Raw genomic sequence first — 16,912 nt, 5'->3', positions numbered from 1 at the left:
GAAGAAAACATCTTTGCTATCTTGGTGTGTCTAAATTTCTGAGTGTAAATTGATCTCCATCACATATTGTCATTATCAACTTAAAATATCTATCTAGACCTAAAAACATCTTAGCCCCTAAACAACTAAGCTTCATTGTATAACTAAGCTACCTGGTCTTCAGCTACATCAGAGACTTGAGAAGGAATAAACTTGATTACCTGAGTATGCCAGAAGTGCAGACTCATAGCTTTCTAAATGAGAAGATGACAGAGACAGCTTTCTACCTGAATAGTCACCCAAAACTCTCTATTATGTTGGAGCATCTTCTTCAGCCTTCTGGCCCAATTTAGATATATTCTTAACATTGTACTCTGTATAAAATTTACCAACCTTTTAAAAATTTGCTCTGTAATGATACAGTTTTGCACCTGCTCCTCATCAGGTACTTGCTACCCTTTGTAGCAGAGGTGTGTGTGATTGAAGATGAGTATCTGACCCTGAGTTGTCCGAGGCATGACTGAGATGAAGCCCCAGATCCTAGGGTGAGGGCCTGCAGCCTTTCAAGTACTTTGACATGGGTGGAGAAAATTCAAAGCTGAATGACTCTTTAACCTTGGAACTTTATTTCCAAGAAGTGAGACGTTTCAAAGTAATAATTAACAGCGTTTTGCTGCAGCTGTTAACATTACTTGAAGCTTGTATTCTGCCATTCATTACTTGTGATTGTAACCTTCTGTTTTAAAATTTAGAAATTCATGCTGAAGTCCAGCTTAAGAATTACGGGAAATTTCTTGAGGAGTATACATCTCAGTTGAGAAGAATTGAAGATGCCCTGGATGATTTGATTGGAGATGTTTGGGATTTCAATCTTGATCCTATAGCATTAAAGGTCTGAATTCATTTCATTTAAAACATCATATATATTTACTTTAGGGTACATTACCTCTTGTGTTGAAAGTAAACACTATGTTCTTATTTAAAACGTCAGAGTGAAATGAAAGTGGAACCCTCCACCATTAAGTTACATAGTTTTTAAAATTTGTTTTTTGAAAGAATGACAAAAACTCAAAATATAATAACACAAACTCCAGTTGTTTGACCTAACTATTGTTTTTTATCTTCAAGAAAATGCAGAGGGCTAGATGGAACACACTGGCTTTATTTCTTGTTATTTTGGTTATTTTAGAAATAGCCAAATAAACAGATTTTGAAGATTTTTTTCATTGAGTTTTGCTGAACACAGAGATCATGTATGTCATAGTCTAATGAAGATAGAAAGCATTTCTGTTACTTGCCAAAAGTATGAACTCGGGGGGGGGGGGGGGGTTTAAAGACAGGTTTCTCTGTAGCCTTGGCTGTCCTGCACTTGCTTTTGTAGATCAAGCTGTCCTTGAACTCACAGCGATCCTCCTGCCTCTGCCTCCTGAGTGCTGGGATTAAAGGCATGTGCCACCACCGCCCGGCTGGGTCTGCTTTTTTATTTATTTATTAGCTTTTTTTTTTTTTTTTTTTTTTGAGACAGGGCTTCTCTGTGTAGCCTTGGCTGTACTAGACTCACTTTGTAGACCAGGCTAGCCTGGAACTCACAGCGATCCATCTGCCTCAGCCTCCCAAGTGGTGGGATTAAAGGCGTGCGCCACCTCTGCCCGGTTGGGTCTGCTTTTTTAATGTGTGTAAATGAGACAGTTTGATACAATGGTCTGTCACCACTTCAGTGATAGGTAATACACACTGAGCGCTCCTGTGCTACCCACCGTAGCTTTTTCTGTTTTGAGATATAACTGACAGACAGTACAGTTGACCTTTTTTGTGTTTTGGGGACATGGTTTGCCTAGCTAACCTGGCTGGCACGGACTCGCTGTAGCCCGTCCGTGCAGCCCAGCTGGCCTCAACTCACAGCACTCCTTCAGCTTCTCGACTGCTAGGGTTACGGTGTGAGACCTAATGTTTGGCTTCAGTTTACCCACTTAAAGTGTACAGTTTGGTAGTTTAAAAAATATGTATTCACAGAATCCGTTGTCCGTTGCCATCATCAATTATAGAGCGTTTTCACTGTCTAAAAAGGAAATCCTGTACCTGAGTTAAAACACGCCCTTGTCCCCGCCTCAAGCGTCCACTAGTCATAGGCCACTAGTCAACTTACTGTTTGCCTCTGGATTTGTGTCCATTAGAGGTTTCCTATAAATGAGATCATGGGGTACGTGAGCATTTGTGCCTGGTGTTTCACTTAACCGTGTTTTCAAAGCCCATCTGTGGTGTAGCCAGTATTAACACATAGATATACTTTAAATTGATGGATGGTATTTCATCATATGGGACCCTTAGGCCACATAGTTATCCATTCATTAGTGGGTAGACATTTATTTAGGTTTTCCATTTTGGCTGTTGGAACTAATGCTCCCTGTGTGTCATAAGTTTTTATGTAGACATGTTTTCATGTTGCTTAGGTAATATACTTAGAATTACTGAGTTGTATGGTCACTATGCTTAATTTTCTGAGGATTTTATTTTATATATAACTTTGTGTGGAAAGACAGTATAGTTTATAGGAGTCAGTTCTTCCATACGCGTTCCAGGCATTGAACTCAGATCATCTGGCTTGGTGGCAAGTGCCTTATTTGTTCGAGCCACTTTGATGGTCTTGTTCTCATCTTCCAGACCTTTTCTGATGTGGCCGAACTGTTTTACATCCCTAACAGTAATGTGTGGAGTCTACGTTATTGCCAACCATAACCATCCTAGTGGATGTGAGACAATACCTCCTGGTTTTATGAAAGGATGAAGTTGTCTCAGCTTTTATCTTCCACTGGTAGAAGCTTTTAAATCTCTATATTTTTTATCTTCATACATAGCCTTTTCTTCCCCCATTTACTCTGAGACCTTTCTTTAATTTCTTTATTGGGAAATTATTTTGTGTGCCTGTTCTGCAAGTGTCACAGACTCAGAACGCTGTAGAAATTACAAACTAAATGAGAGAAGTTATTTTTAATTTATGTATATACTTTATAGTTAGTATGTAATTAAAGGAAACACTCATTTTTCACACGATAGAACATTCCTTTTATTCTGGTTATCAGCTACCAGAAAAGCTTTATGAACAAGGTGGAAATGAAATTGCTTTAGATGGTGAAAGCGCCCACATGATTCTGTATCTGAGCATTGCATTTATTTTCTTTAGTGTTCTGTTTGGCTTGTTTAGTTACAATAGCTTATTAAATGTGTGTTTGCATGACAATTCCCAAAGTGGTAGAACTCACTGTTAAATGTCTAGAATCATTAGAGTGTCTTGTGTTGTGTTGTAGGTGTTTCTTAAGTGTATTGTACTTTCCTTAATTTTTGGAGATTATCTTAAACATAATAGTTGAGTTGATGCTAACACTAAATTACATTTAAATTTGTACATTTAAATTTAATACATAAAATCTCATGTATTAAAATTTCAGTGTCTTTTTTTTTTTTTTTCCAAATTAAGAAACATTCTTTTCCTTTGTTTCTGTAGCTTCTGCCATATGAACAGTCTTCCCTTTTGGAACTCATAAAGACTGAAAACAAGGTATGTGACCCTCAACTTAAAATGTATTTTTAAAAATGCTCTCATTGGTTACAATTTACTTTTTTTCTGTTTTCTGTTTCATTTGTGAAACCAGGTCTTAAATAAAGTCATCACTGTTTATGCTGCGCTTTGTTGTGAGATCAAGAAGTTAAAATATGAGGTAATTGTTTACATTCTTTAAGATCATTTAAAAGCAAGTTTAGGCTTACAGTTGTGCAGTGTGCAATAAACAGTGAACACTGAATGACCCACTTAACGTCATAGTACTGCTAGCAGCCCCAGCAGTAAGGGTTACTTACTGTAGTCCTGGCAGTCACTGAGTACTTACTTCATTGTTGACACTTGGGACGGAGGGGGCAGGTGAGGAAATTGAGGCTCACAGCAGGTGTCACTAATAGTCACAGTTAGAATCTAGGTCTGCATACTTCCAGAATGGGTAACACTTGGTAACCCCTGCTATGGACACTGGCTATCCTGAGGTAGCTGCCATTTTTGTTTTGTTTTGTTTGGAATTTTTTGTGTGGATTTGGAGCCACTGAACTTTGGTAGACATTAGTGAGTTTGATTTTTCCTCTCCCTTCTTTCTGTTTATATGTTGTGACTGCTGACTGAGCCAGTGGGAAGATGTGTACTAATGGCCACACAGAGTATGGTCAGATGATGAAGTAGGCCGAAGGGATCAGGCTTAGCTGTCAGGGTCAGTAGCTGTCTTCCTTCTTTGAAGAGAAGCTGAGTTTATTTGAAAGCAACTTTTGAAACTTGAAGAAATTTACATGTAAATGATGTAGTGTCATGTTATTAGAGAATTAAGAGAGCATAGGAATTTGAAAGCAACTTGTTAAATTATTTTAATTTTCTTTAAAACAGGCTGACACTAAGTTTTACAATGGTCTTTTGTTTTATGGTGAAGGAGGTAAGTTAAAATTTTAGAATTGCATTTGTTGTTACCTTTTATGAAACTGAAGTGAACAAAAAGCTAACAGACTATTCTTGAACTAACATGATTATAGAATGTATAGAAAAACAAACATTTAACAAATTTAAAATACTTATGTGTATGTGTGTGTGCGTGCGTGTGCTCATAACCAAACTCTGGTCCTCTGGAAGAGCAGCCAAGTGCTCTCGCCTACTGAGCCATCTCTCCAGCCCCTAACATTTAGGTTTTTTTGTTTTTGTTTTTAATTGGTTTACTGGTTTGGTTAAACAAGTGACGAATGGAGTGGTGAAGGAGCAGCAAGGTCTCTAGGACCGACTGGTAGAGGACATTTCATCAGTGTGACTGGGCCAGAGCGTTGGGGTGTACTCGGTAGTGAGGCGTGGCTGCTGGAAGGTGTATACAGTCTATGACCATGTCATTTTTCTCTTCAGTGTAAACGTCCAGTGTTTTCAGTCCTGTGCTCTGGTTAATGAATATTATAGTTTGTCTTTATTGTTGAACTTAAATAAAAAGCCTGACATAAAATTCATGCTGCTTTTTAAAGCTACAGATTCCAGCATGGTGGAAGGTGACTGCCAAATTCAAATGGGGAGATTCGTTTCATTCTTACAGGTAACTCCCCTCCTTTTCCCTTTTCTTTAAGATTTTAACTTTCAAGCTATTTATTTATTTATTTGAGACAGGGTCTTACTAGGTAGCTTTGGCTGTCTTGAAACTCACTTAATAGGCTAGGCTGGCCTAAAACTCCTAAGAGAGTCACCTGCCTCAGCCTCTTCACATTCTGGGATTAAATGTGTGCATCACCATTCCTGGCTGGGTATTTTCTTTTAAAATTTTGCATAAAAATTACACATAATCTAAAAGTTCAGCACCTTTAAGTGCTGAGGTCTTGTGCACTCTGAGAGTGAAGCCGTTCTTAGCATGTTGTTGTGCAGGAGATCATGACTCTTGTAAGGGACGTACAGGAATAAGGCATCAAGAGATGTGAACAGTTTTTTAAAAATTGTTTTAATATATTATCTTTGTATAATTTCATTAATGGACAATTTATCATCATTTTTTTTTTTTTTTAATTTATAAATGTTTTAGAGGTGACTAGAGAGATGGCTCAGCTGTTAAGAACACTGGCTGCTCTTCCAGAGGACTGCGGTTTAATTCCCAGCACCCACCCATGTGGTGGCTCACAGCTGTCTATAACTCCAGTTTGAAGGGATTCAATACCCCCTTTTCGTTTGGGCACCAGGCACTCTTTTTTTTTTTTTTAAAGATTTATTTATTTATTATGTATACAATGGTCTGCCTGCACGTACAGTGCAGGCCAGAGGAGGGCATCAGATCACATCATAGATGGCTGTGAGCCACCATGTGGTTGCTGGGAATTGAACTCATGACCTCTGGAAGAGCAGTCAGTGCTCTTAACCGCTGAGCCATCTCTCCAGCCCGCACCAGGCACTCTTGATGCACAGGCATACATGCAAACAAGTCCCATATACATAAAAAGTAAAATAATTTTAAAGCAAATTTGGTTTTGTGCTGGGGAGGTGGCTCATTGGTTAAGAACATGAGCTGTTCTTGCAGAGGACCGTGTTCAGTTCCCTGTACCCATGCCTGCTCCTCACAAGTATGTATAGCTTCAGCTCTAGGCCTTTGTTGCCTCTGGCCTTCATGGCCCCTATACACACGTCTGCATCCTTATGTGCAGGTGCACGCATATGCACATACTTGAAAAACTAAAATTGTTTTGAATTATTTTTATTACTTAGCATTATGAACTCTACACACACACACACACACACACACACACACACACACACACACACACACACACACACACACACACAAATTAACCCAGGATCTGGAGGGCTGGAAGAGCGAAATAGTGAGGACAAAGGAGAACTGAAAGGTTACGTTTGCTAGAGAGAGCCTGGCAGCTTAGAGAAATAACCTCCCCGCCAGGGCTGCGCCCCTGCTGGCTGCTGCTCTCTCTGAAAGCAGCCTGAGGTTAGGTGGAGAGTGCTCAAAGAAGTGCTCCAGCCTTCTGCTGTGAGCTGCCACTGTGAGGTGAACTAGATGCTCTGCGTGGAAACACAAAGGGCCTCCTTCGCTGCTCTCCTGTCGCGACGGTGGAACCTGACAGGAAGTCTGCTGGACAGGGAGGCTGTTGGAGAAATGTGGTTTACAGTGTCAGTGAATGTGTCAGGCTTTCCTTTTAGTTTTGTAAAGTTTTGTATTCATACTGTGAGGGTATCGAATCTGGTATGTATAATAAATTGAGCGCTTTACCACTGTGGTAATCCTCTAGGGACTACTGATTCAAGCGCCCAGATTCTAGCAAACATGACCTTTTCGGGTCTGTTCCTTGGTGTAGAGGTGGAATCAGTGTCCTGTGGCTTGCCTCTCTGTTTTGTTTGTTTAGCCTTCCAGCTTCTGTGTACCAATGGAATATCCCCTTTTAAAGGAAAATAAATGCTATTGATACATATTTACATAAATAACTCAGGATGGAATACTCTTAGTAAACATGGATAATACAGTGCTGGGCAGTTGTGACACATCCCTTTAATCCCAGCGTTCAGGAGACAGGCAAGTGGATCTCTGAGTTTGAGACCTGCCTGGCCTACAGAGTGAGTTCTAGGACAGTCAGGGCTCCACAGAAAAACCCTGTCTTGAACCTCACTCCCCACCCCCAAAGGTTACTACAGTAAAACAAGTTGACATATCTCATAGATTTTTAGTTTTATTGGCAAAAGCTTTGATGATATAAAGCCCTGATATTACATATATAATTGTGTAATGCCTATTATATATATTATCACTAGTGTGAAATGCTGCAAGACCTAAACTCTTTTAAATACTAATAAAATATCGCCAGTGAGAATTTTTAAACCATAGGTAATAATCTGTGAGGCTATATATATAAATGAATTTTATATTTAGATTTCTTTCTATTTTCTAGCTAAGATGTCTAATTACCTATATGTGATATATTTTTTGTTGTTGTTGGTTTTTTGAGTCAGAATTTCTCTGTGTATCCTTGGCTGTCCTGGACTCACTTTGTAGACCAGGCTGGCCTTGAACTCATAGTGATCTGCCTGCCTCTGCCTCCCGAGTGCTGAGATTAAAGGCTGTGCTGCCGGGCTTGGCTGCAGATATTCTTGAATGGAGAAAACTCTGCAATCTGAAGTACTTCTGCTCTGATACATTTTGAAAAGGGATAATTAGTTTATATAGGATACAATGCTGTGACATCTGCTTTGTCTAATAGTCACATGGTTACCAATCTGTGTCTTAATTCACTTTAAAAATGTATCCTTTCCATTCTTTCATGCTTTTAGTGTTGTCACAGTTTGGTTGCATTTCTTTAAAACCTCACATGCAGCCATTTACTGTATAACAGTGTTTGGTGCCACAGTGCTTGCATTTGTTGAGTTGCATTCTAGCCACATTGGCTGTCCAAGAACACTAGAGTCTGTAACACAGCTAAGTGAGCTAATGATGCTTGCCAGGTATCTGAGGGAAAGCAGCAAATGGATGTGTCTTGACTTTGCTTTTTTATACCATCTGACAGTCTTTTAATTGATTTATTCTATTCCTGTTTTATGGATTCTTTGAATATCTGCACTTATTTCTGCTTTTTTGCCATGCTTTCTGTTTTTTATTTTCTGGTTACCATTTTTTTGCGGGGCAGGGGGGAGTTTTGAGACAGGGTTTCTCTGTGTATCCTTGACTGTCCTGGACTTGCTTTGTAGACCAGGCTGGCCTCAAACTCAAGCGATCCACCCACCTACCTCTGCCTCCCAAGTGTTGGGATTAAAGGTGTGCGCCACCACCACCTGGCTGTGGTTACCATTTGACCTTCAGAAGTTTAATAACAAATACAAGGAGAGCTGTTTGAAATTAAAATCCATTATTTAGCACATCAATGATGCCTGTATTCAAGCCCTCCAAGCCCCGAGAGGGCTGAGTTAGGGTTGTGAGTTTAAGGCTAGTCTGGCGTATGCAGCAAAAACCTGTATATATATATATATATTTTTTTTTTAAAGTACATTATTTTTACTTTTAAAGACTTTAAAGTGTATTTAAGTCTCACTAATAGCTGTGTAAAAAGTTCACTGTCTAGAGTTCATACAGTGTGTTTAATGAGGGAGGGGTGTGTGTGTGTGTGTGTGTGTGTTAGAAACTGCTCTTGGTGCTGAGGGAAACCAGCACAAGAAAGCAATAGAAATTCTCACTGAGAGCTTATAGTTTAGAGTACGCATAGGTTTTTACTAAGGTTTTAAGGATTTTACATGGAAATTGGTTCAGTAAGTTAAAAGGTAAGAGCTGCAGAAGGTCTGGGTGTGGTAGATCTGATTCCGTGATGATTGGTCAATATCCTTGAAGTAAATGATACTGCACTGAGTGTGTGCCAAGCTACATATATATAATTAAAAATAGCAAATGAGCCAGGCGGTGGTGGCACAGCACATGGGAGGCAGAGGCAGGTGGATTTCTATGAGTTCGAGACTAGCCTGATGTACAGAGCGAGTTCCAGGATAGCCAACGCGACGTAGAAAAATGTGTTTTGAGAAAAACAAAACCGAAACAAGATAACCAATGAAGTGATTGAGAGTGACTTGTGGTAATTGCTGTCTGTCTTTGTTGTACTTGTAAACTGGGGGCCGTTCTCGTTCATTTACAGGGAAGGGCTGCGTGCGTAATGAGACAGTAGAGCTAGAAGGATTAGGAGTGAAATGCAGGGTTAGTAGAGGGAGGAAGGACCTGCAGGAGGTGAGAGAGGTGCTGGGTGTTGGAGACAGTCTGGAATCTGGCTGCCGAGTACTAGAGGTTTTCCTGGAAAGCTGTTTTGGTTGCGTTACAACATTTCAGAGGCAACTGTGTAATATGCACTCACCTTGTCATTTCAGGAACTGTCCTGCTTTGTCACAAGATGCTATGAAGTGGTGATGAATGTCATTCATCAGTTGGCTGCCCTGTATATCAGCAACAAGTAATGCACTGTAGAATTATTCTGGCTTTTTAAAAATAGCAGGAAGTACTTTTTGGAAAGTAATTATTTCAAATAGCTTTTAATTCATTCATTTACTCAGTGCTTAGGATGTTTAGCTACAACTGAAGGTATGTATTCCTTTTTAATGTGTGTGCATTTACAGGCTTATGAGATGCAGTTTTCATCAAGTTCATGAGTCTGATTGCTGTCTACGTAAGAATACTGGCAAAAAAATTTTAAAGAAGCTTCATTATAGGGGAAAAAAGCTGGTACAGAATTAGTCACACACAGTCTCTGTTGGTTTTTTCCCCCCTGTGTACATTAGTGCTTCTCTGTTTCATAAAGTCATGTGACTTTTCTTAAGTTACACAGTCTTGGGGCAGGAGCTAGTGTAGACCATCTACACTAAAAAAAACCCCATAATTGTAATGATCTTCCAGGTGTCAGGATTCCTACCCTAAATTAAGAAAGCTGATCAGATAGATTTTCACAGTGCCCTTGCTATTCTTATCACCATAAATAATACCTAACATTTGATCGGGTTTTTTGTATTTATTTTTGTACATCTCCTGTACCACTGTTGAGGGATATGATTCACACTCTGTAGACCAGGCTGGCTGGAGCTCATGTCGCTCTGCCTGCCTCTGCCTCCCTGGGTGCACTCTTAGACTCTCAGTGAGTGCTGAGGCCCACGGGTGCCATTACTAAGATCTCACAGCAGCTTCAGTACTGTTTTTTTTTGTGACCACCATCCATTTGTTGGTCCTGCTGTGCTGTGCTGTGTCATAGTCTCTATAAGTGGGTAGAGCACATTTACCACTTCATTCTCATCCATTTCTGATCAGTTTGGTGTTTTTATCTGTTGTGGTTCTTCACCAAAGTGATCCTTAGAGGAGGAGCAAACGAGAGGTTCCTCCACCTGCACCCCGACTCCCACAGTACCTGAGGTGGAATCCTGAGGAGTCCTAGCCCTGCCATAGAAAGATAACATTACATATTTGTTTTAGTTCAATTTTAAATGTGCTTTCTATACTCTGGAATACTTACTCTGTAGTTTGGTGTACAAGCACTATATTTACTAAGATGGATAGGAAGGAAAGCTAACTTTCTGTGGCTTCATAGTGGGCTGTAACTCTTAGAAGTTTGATGTATCACTTCTCGGTAGGAGTGGGAACTTAAGAATGAGTTTGACAAGTTAAGGGCTTTCCCTCAAGTTCCAGTTTTGATAGAGTAAAAAGATTATAGTTAGCAATTGAGAAGTTCTAATAGTTCATGAATTTCCCCCCCCCCCCCCCATTTGTATGCCAAGGCACACATCCTTTAGGTTTAGAAACTAAGGTCACCCGTTGGCCAGTTGTCAGGAGCACAGCAAGTGTAGCTCAGACTCAGTACTGGCTTGTGCCCGCAGCCTTAAGATAAACACATACTACAGTTTGAAGAGCTGCTGCTTCTGTATTGATTTCTTGAAATTAGAATGAACTGTGACCAAAAAGTTTTTTTTTTTTTAACTTGTGTGTTATTATAGGACAGGACCCAAAATTATAGAGACAACTGGAGTTCATTTTCAGGTAAAAGTTAATTTTTCTATTTTACATTGCAATTTGCATGGTTAGGCAGTATAACAATGCTAGCATCCCTACCCCTGTTTCTGGGTTTCCTTTGGCTGTGTAGTTGATGAGGCATCACTTGCTATGACCTAGCTCTCATAGTTTTTCCCAGTAGTGTTCCACTTCAGTCTTGCTGTTGTCAGTGAACAGATCTGCAGCATCACAATTAAGGAAGAAAATATTAGGTAAAATATACCGGACTTAGGCTGGTAGCACCATTTGAGGACCAGACTTGTACCTTAATAAACAATTGATACCTCCTTTCACTAATTTAATAATTAAACCAAATGTGTTTTGCTTTAAAAATTCACATGAAACTTCTAACTAGTGACTAAATGATAATCATTAAAGGTTTTTTGACAGACTATGTATGAGCACTTGGGAGAACTGTTAACAGTTTTACTTACCCTGGATGAAATTATTGATAATCATATCACATTGAAAGACCATTGGACTATGTACAAAAGGTATGCTAACTAATAGTTTTACTTTGTACAGCTGATGTGCTAGTTTTGGTAAAAACTCAAAGCACAAATGATTCAGGTTCTTTAAAAGACATAGAGATCTATATTGAAAAGGAATTCCTGTCCAGTGTTTACTTTTATTTGTGTGTATGTGTTTGTGTCTTGTCTGTCTACATGCATGTCTATTCATGGGTGTGGGTACCTAGAGAGGCCAGAAGAGGGAGCTGGATTCTCTAGAGCCAGAGTCACACACACTGTTGTGAGCCACCTGATGTGGGCACTGGGAACCGGACTCAGGTTTCCTCTGCTAGAACAGCCCAACTGTTAATCACTGAAGTATTTCTCAGGCCCTGTCATGTCCAGTATTTTCATGAAGACACTCAGCCCCACTTTGGGATAGGCTTTGTGAGATGACATATGTGATTATTCTCAGAGTGTTGTAGAACGGTAAGATTTGTTTTTATTCGTTTCTTGTGTTCAAGTGAAAGTTTTTTGCCTTATATTTTATTTTATTTTATTATATACCCTGAAACATTCTTTTAAATTTATATTCAGTTTACAAATAGTCACTAAATGTTTAATATATATAGAGCAACAGGCAACTGAATTTGAAGAAGCATAAACATTTTATTGGGATTGCTCCTCAGAATAGTAAATACACAATTTTATTTCTTGGAATATTTTTAACTTATAAAATTTTATTAGATAGATTTAAGATCTTCCTGTCCATCTCCTACAAGGTTACTGAAATCAGTCCATCATAATCCTTCGAAATTTGGGATTCAGGAAGAAAAATTAAAGCCATTTGAAAGGTTTTTGCTGAAGCTGGAAGGGCAGCTACTTGATGGAATGATATTTCAGGTAAGTGAGCTGTAGCAGGCTGCAACATAAGGGTTCTTTTTTTAAAAAAAAATTTATTATTTATACAGTGTTCTGCCTGCATGTACACCTGCATGCCAGAAGAGGGCACCAGATCTCATTATAGATGGTTGTGAGCCACCATGTGGTTGCTGGGAATTGAACTCAGGACCTTTGGAAGAGCAGCCAGTGCTCTTAACCTCTGAGCCATCTTTCCAGCCCTACAGAGGGTTCTTATAGGTTGGTGCAGCTCAGAATTACAGTGGAATACTTTTGTAGAACACTTTTGAATTTCTGTCTCTAGAAAGTGCTTTATCTTAAAAAAAAAAAAAAAAAAAAGGTCACTATTAGTATATTCAAGTATAGCTCAGTATCTTAACAATAAAATGAAAAGTTACCAAGCCGGGCATGGTGGCACATGCCTCTGAATCTAGCACTCGGGAGGCAGAGGCAGGCGGATCTCTGTGTGTTCGAGTCTAGCCTGGTCTAAAAAGCTGGTCTATGACAGCCAAGGCTACATAGAGAAACCCTGTCTGGAAAGACCAAAAAAAAAAAAAAAGAGAGAGAAAGAAAAAGAAAAGTTGCTTAAAATGAGGGCTATGCAAAAATATAAAATGGAGTGAGGCATGGTGATGCGCCCTTGTAATCCTAGCACACAGGAGGCTGTCCAAGACTTCAGGGCTAGCCTGGGGTCACAAAGTGACTTCTAGGTCACTTTGAGATATATACTGAGACCCCCATCTCAGAGGAAAATAAAGACAAATATCTAAGGATTTTAAAATCCAAGACATAGTCATTTGTATTAAATATTATGTGTCTTACTAGCTTCTAGACTTAGGTTTTTAAGATTGCCTATAAAAAGTCTGAATGGCTGGTAGAGTGCACACTTCTTTGGCATGCTCTGGGGTCCTATATTTAATCCCCAGAGCAGAACAACACGAGAGCTTAGTGAATTCTTCTCCCCCACCGATTGTGATTTGCATGTGCACAAATAGGGTACTTTCTTCTAAATTGAAACAAACCAAAATCAGTTAAAAACATCACTCCTTAGTGCCGTGCTGTATTGACAGCACAGGAGCAGCACATTGTCTCCATCATAGAAAGACCCTAGCAGTACTGATTGGGTGCTGTCCTGCCAGAAATTATTCCACTCCACTCCACTCCACTCCACTCCACTCCAGACTCCGCTCCAGACTCCACTCCACTCCACTCCACTCTACTCCACTCCACTCCACTCCACTCCACTCCAGACTCCACTCCACTCCACTCCACTCCACTCCACTCCAGACTCCACTCCACTCCAGACTCCACTCCACTCCACTCCACTCCACTCCACTCCACTCCAGACTCCACTCCACTCCACTCCACTCTACTCCACTCCACTCCACTCCAGACTCCACTCCACTCTACTCCACTCCACTCCACTCCACTCCACTCCACTCCACTCCAGACTCCACTCCACTCCACTCCACTCCACTCCAGACTCCACTCCACTCCACTCCACTCCACTCCACTCCAGACTCCACTCCACTCCAGACTCCACTCCACTCCACTCCACTCCAGACTCCACTCCACTCCACTCCACTCCACTCTACTCCACTCCACTCCACTCCACTCCACTCCACTCCACTCTACTCCACTCCACTCCAGACTCCACTCCACTCCACTCCACTCCAGACTCCACTCCACTCCACTCCACTCCACTCCACTCCAGACTCCACTCCACTCCACTCCACTTCAGACTCCACTCCACTCCACTCCACTCCACTCCAGACTCCACTCCACTCCACTCCACTCCACTCCACTCCAGACTCCACTCCACTCCACTCCACTCCACTCCACACTCCACTCCACTCCACTCCACTCCACTCCACTCCACTCCAGACTCCACTCCACTCCAGACTCCACTCCACTCCACTCCACTCCAGACTCCACTCCACTCCACTCCACTCCACTCCACTCCACTCCACTCCACTCCACTCCACTCCAGACTCCACTCCACTCCACTCCACTCCAGACTCCACTCCACTCCACTCCACTCCACACTCCACTCCACTCCACTTCAGACTCCACTCCACTCCACTCCACTCCAGACTCCACTCCACTCCACTCCACTCCACTCCACTCCAGACTCCACTCCACTCCACTCCACTCCACTCCAGACTCCACTCTACTCCACTCTACTCCACTCCACTCCACTCCACTCCACTCCACTCCAGACTCCACTCCACTCCCCTCCAGACTCCACTCCACTCCACTCCAGACTCCACTCCCTACTCCACACTCTACTCCACTCTACTCACTCCACTCCCTCCACTCCACTCACTCCAGGACTCCACTCCACTCCACTCCACTCCAGACTCCACTCCACTCACACTCCCACTCCAGACTCCACTCCACTCCACTCCACTCCAGACTCCACTCCACTCCACTCCACTCCAGACTCCACTCCACTCCACTCTACTCCACTCTACTCCAGACTCCACTCCACTCCACTCCATTCCACTCCGCTTTACTCCGCTCCGCTCCAGACTCCAGACTCCAGACTCCAGACTCCACTCCACTCCACTTTACTCCGCTCCGTCTGCTTCAGTTTTACATTATCACAGTTTTAACAGAGTGGCCCTCTTGGCTTTAAGATCAGTTTATCTTAGATATAAATGTAGTTATTTTTGCTTCTTTTTTCCTGGTGACATTTGTGTACACACACTGTTAGGAGCTGTGCATGTGGCTCATGCCCATTACCTCCTAGCACTTGGGAAGGTCAAGCAGAGTTGCTTATAAATTTGAGGACTGCTCAGAAGAACCAAAATAAATAAGTTAAGGAAAAAGGAAAAAAAAAAAAAAGATGTTGCAGCTGGAGCGATGACTTGGCAGTGACGAGTGTGGCTTGAGGAGAACCTGGGTCTGATTCCTAGAACCTGCATGTGGCTCACAGCCACCAGCAGCTCCACTTCCAGGGCTCCTGACACTCCCTTCTGGCCTCCATGGGTAGTGCATGCATGTGGTTCAGAGACACACATGCAGGCAGAACACTCCAACTATAAATGCTTTCAGCTGGGAGTGGTGGAATCACTGTTACTTGTGGCACTCGGGAGGCAGAGGCAGGCAGATGTCTGAGTTTGAGGCCAGCCTGGCCTACGTAATGGGCTCTTTGAGTGAGTGAATGAAAAAAAGCCCTTTCCAGTGCTTCAGCAGTGACTGTTCCCGGTCATCTGTGAGCCTCTCTGCGTGTCTCTTGACTTGGGGTTGAGTGCCCTGTAACTGCACACTCCCACCAAAGGGTGAGACGCAGTGCTATAGTTACAGTGATACAGAAGCCTGTACCTCGCCTGGCTGTACACAGCTTATTACTGAGAGGCTGAGCTTCTCTTCTCATGTGTCTTGTGTAGGCCTGTATTGAGCAGCAGTTTGATTCTCTCAATGGAGGAATATCTGTGTCAAAAAACAGCACCTTTGCAGAAGAATTTGCACATAGCATTCGCTCAATTTTTGCAAATGTGGAAGCCAAACTAGGTAATGTAAACTTTATGTTTGAGGTTTTTTTAAAAATCAAGTTCACATTTCCATAAAAGTAAGATTCAACTATTATTTGTTCTATTTTTATGTTGTTTCTTTATAAGGTGAACCTTCTGAAATTGACCAGAGAGACAAGTATGTTGGAATTTGTGGGCTCTTTGTACTGCATTTTCAGATTTTTCGAACTGTTGATAAGAAGCTTTATAAGTCGTTATTAGACATTTGTAAGAAGGTAAGATCTTGAAACTTATTTTCAAATTGTGACATAAATTTTGACAAAGCTAGAGATTTAAAAGTGCTAACAGAAAGTTAATTTAAAAAAGGACAAGTTAATTTTTATGAAATGTAGTTGTGTAAAAAAGAAAATAGGGCTGTGGAGGTGGCATCATGGATTTGGCTTGCCATACATTGTGAGGACTGGCACTGAGGTTCCCAGCAGTTGTGTGAGTGTGATGTGAGCATATGCCCGCCTTTAATTCCAGCAGTGTGAAGGTGGAAAGCTATCTTCTGAGCTTACGATACTAGCCAGCACGTGTCAGAGAACTCCGGGTGAGGAGGTGTGAACCATGGGCTTCAGTACACACGTGTGTACGCATGGGCTCTCCTACACACATGCAAAGGCATGCATGCATATCACATGCATACACATGCTTATAAAAAGCAGCGGTAGTGTTTTGAAGTGCAAACATTCTTGAAATGAGCACAGTGGTAAATGAAAATAACTTCCTTTCATATGAATGTGTTTATGGTGGGTGTTCTTAGTCGTTGTGCGTGTGCTTGTTAGCTTTGCTTTGTTTCTGAGACAAGGTCTGGCTATGGAGTACAGGCTGGCCTCAGTCTCAGCCATCTTTCTGCCGTAGGCTCCCGAGTGCTGGCACCGCAGGCATACACCCCATGCCCTGGTTACATTAGCATCCATTAGTACTCTTACCACAACACTTCCTTTTGCTTTCCTCTTGCCCTTCATTCTTCCTAGAAAAGTAGAAAAAAACGTAAGTTGTT

The 16,912-nt window shown here is 41.5% G+C and overlaps 1 protein-coding gene across 1 annotated transcript in view; it reads left to right on the top strand.

The window, feature by feature from the left end:
- Washc4 (WASH complex subunit 4) overlaps positions 1–16,912 on the top strand; it is a 54,661-nt gene that overhangs the window by 3,022 nt on the left and 34,727 nt on the right. Inside the window, exons 2-12 of the mRNA XM_051139689.1 lie at positions 732–871; positions 3,482–3,535; positions 3,630–3,695; positions 4,403–4,448; positions 5,017–5,084; positions 9,380–9,462; positions 10,988–11,030; positions 11,433–11,536; positions 12,274–12,394; positions 15,784–15,907; positions 16,015–16,142. Coding sequence (XP_050995646.1) covers positions 732–871; positions 3,482–3,535; positions 3,630–3,695; positions 4,403–4,448; positions 5,017–5,084; positions 9,380–9,462; positions 10,988–11,030; positions 11,433–11,536; positions 12,274–12,394; positions 15,784–15,907; positions 16,015–16,142 — 977 coding nt within the window. The remainder of the gene's footprint in view (positions 1–731; positions 872–3,481; positions 3,536–3,629; positions 3,696–4,402; positions 4,449–5,016; positions 5,085–9,379; positions 9,463–10,987; positions 11,031–11,432; positions 11,537–12,273; positions 12,395–15,783; positions 15,908–16,014; positions 16,143–16,912) is intronic.

This window comes from Acomys russatus, chromosome 31 (assembly GCF_903995435.1).
Source record: "Acomys russatus chromosome 31, mAcoRus1.1, whole genome shotgun sequence".
Taxonomy (NCBI): Eukaryota; Metazoa; Chordata; class Mammalia; order Rodentia; family Muridae; genus Acomys; species Acomys russatus.
Note: the sequence above shows the minus strand (reverse complement) of the source record. Positions and strands in the feature narration are given on the sequence as shown.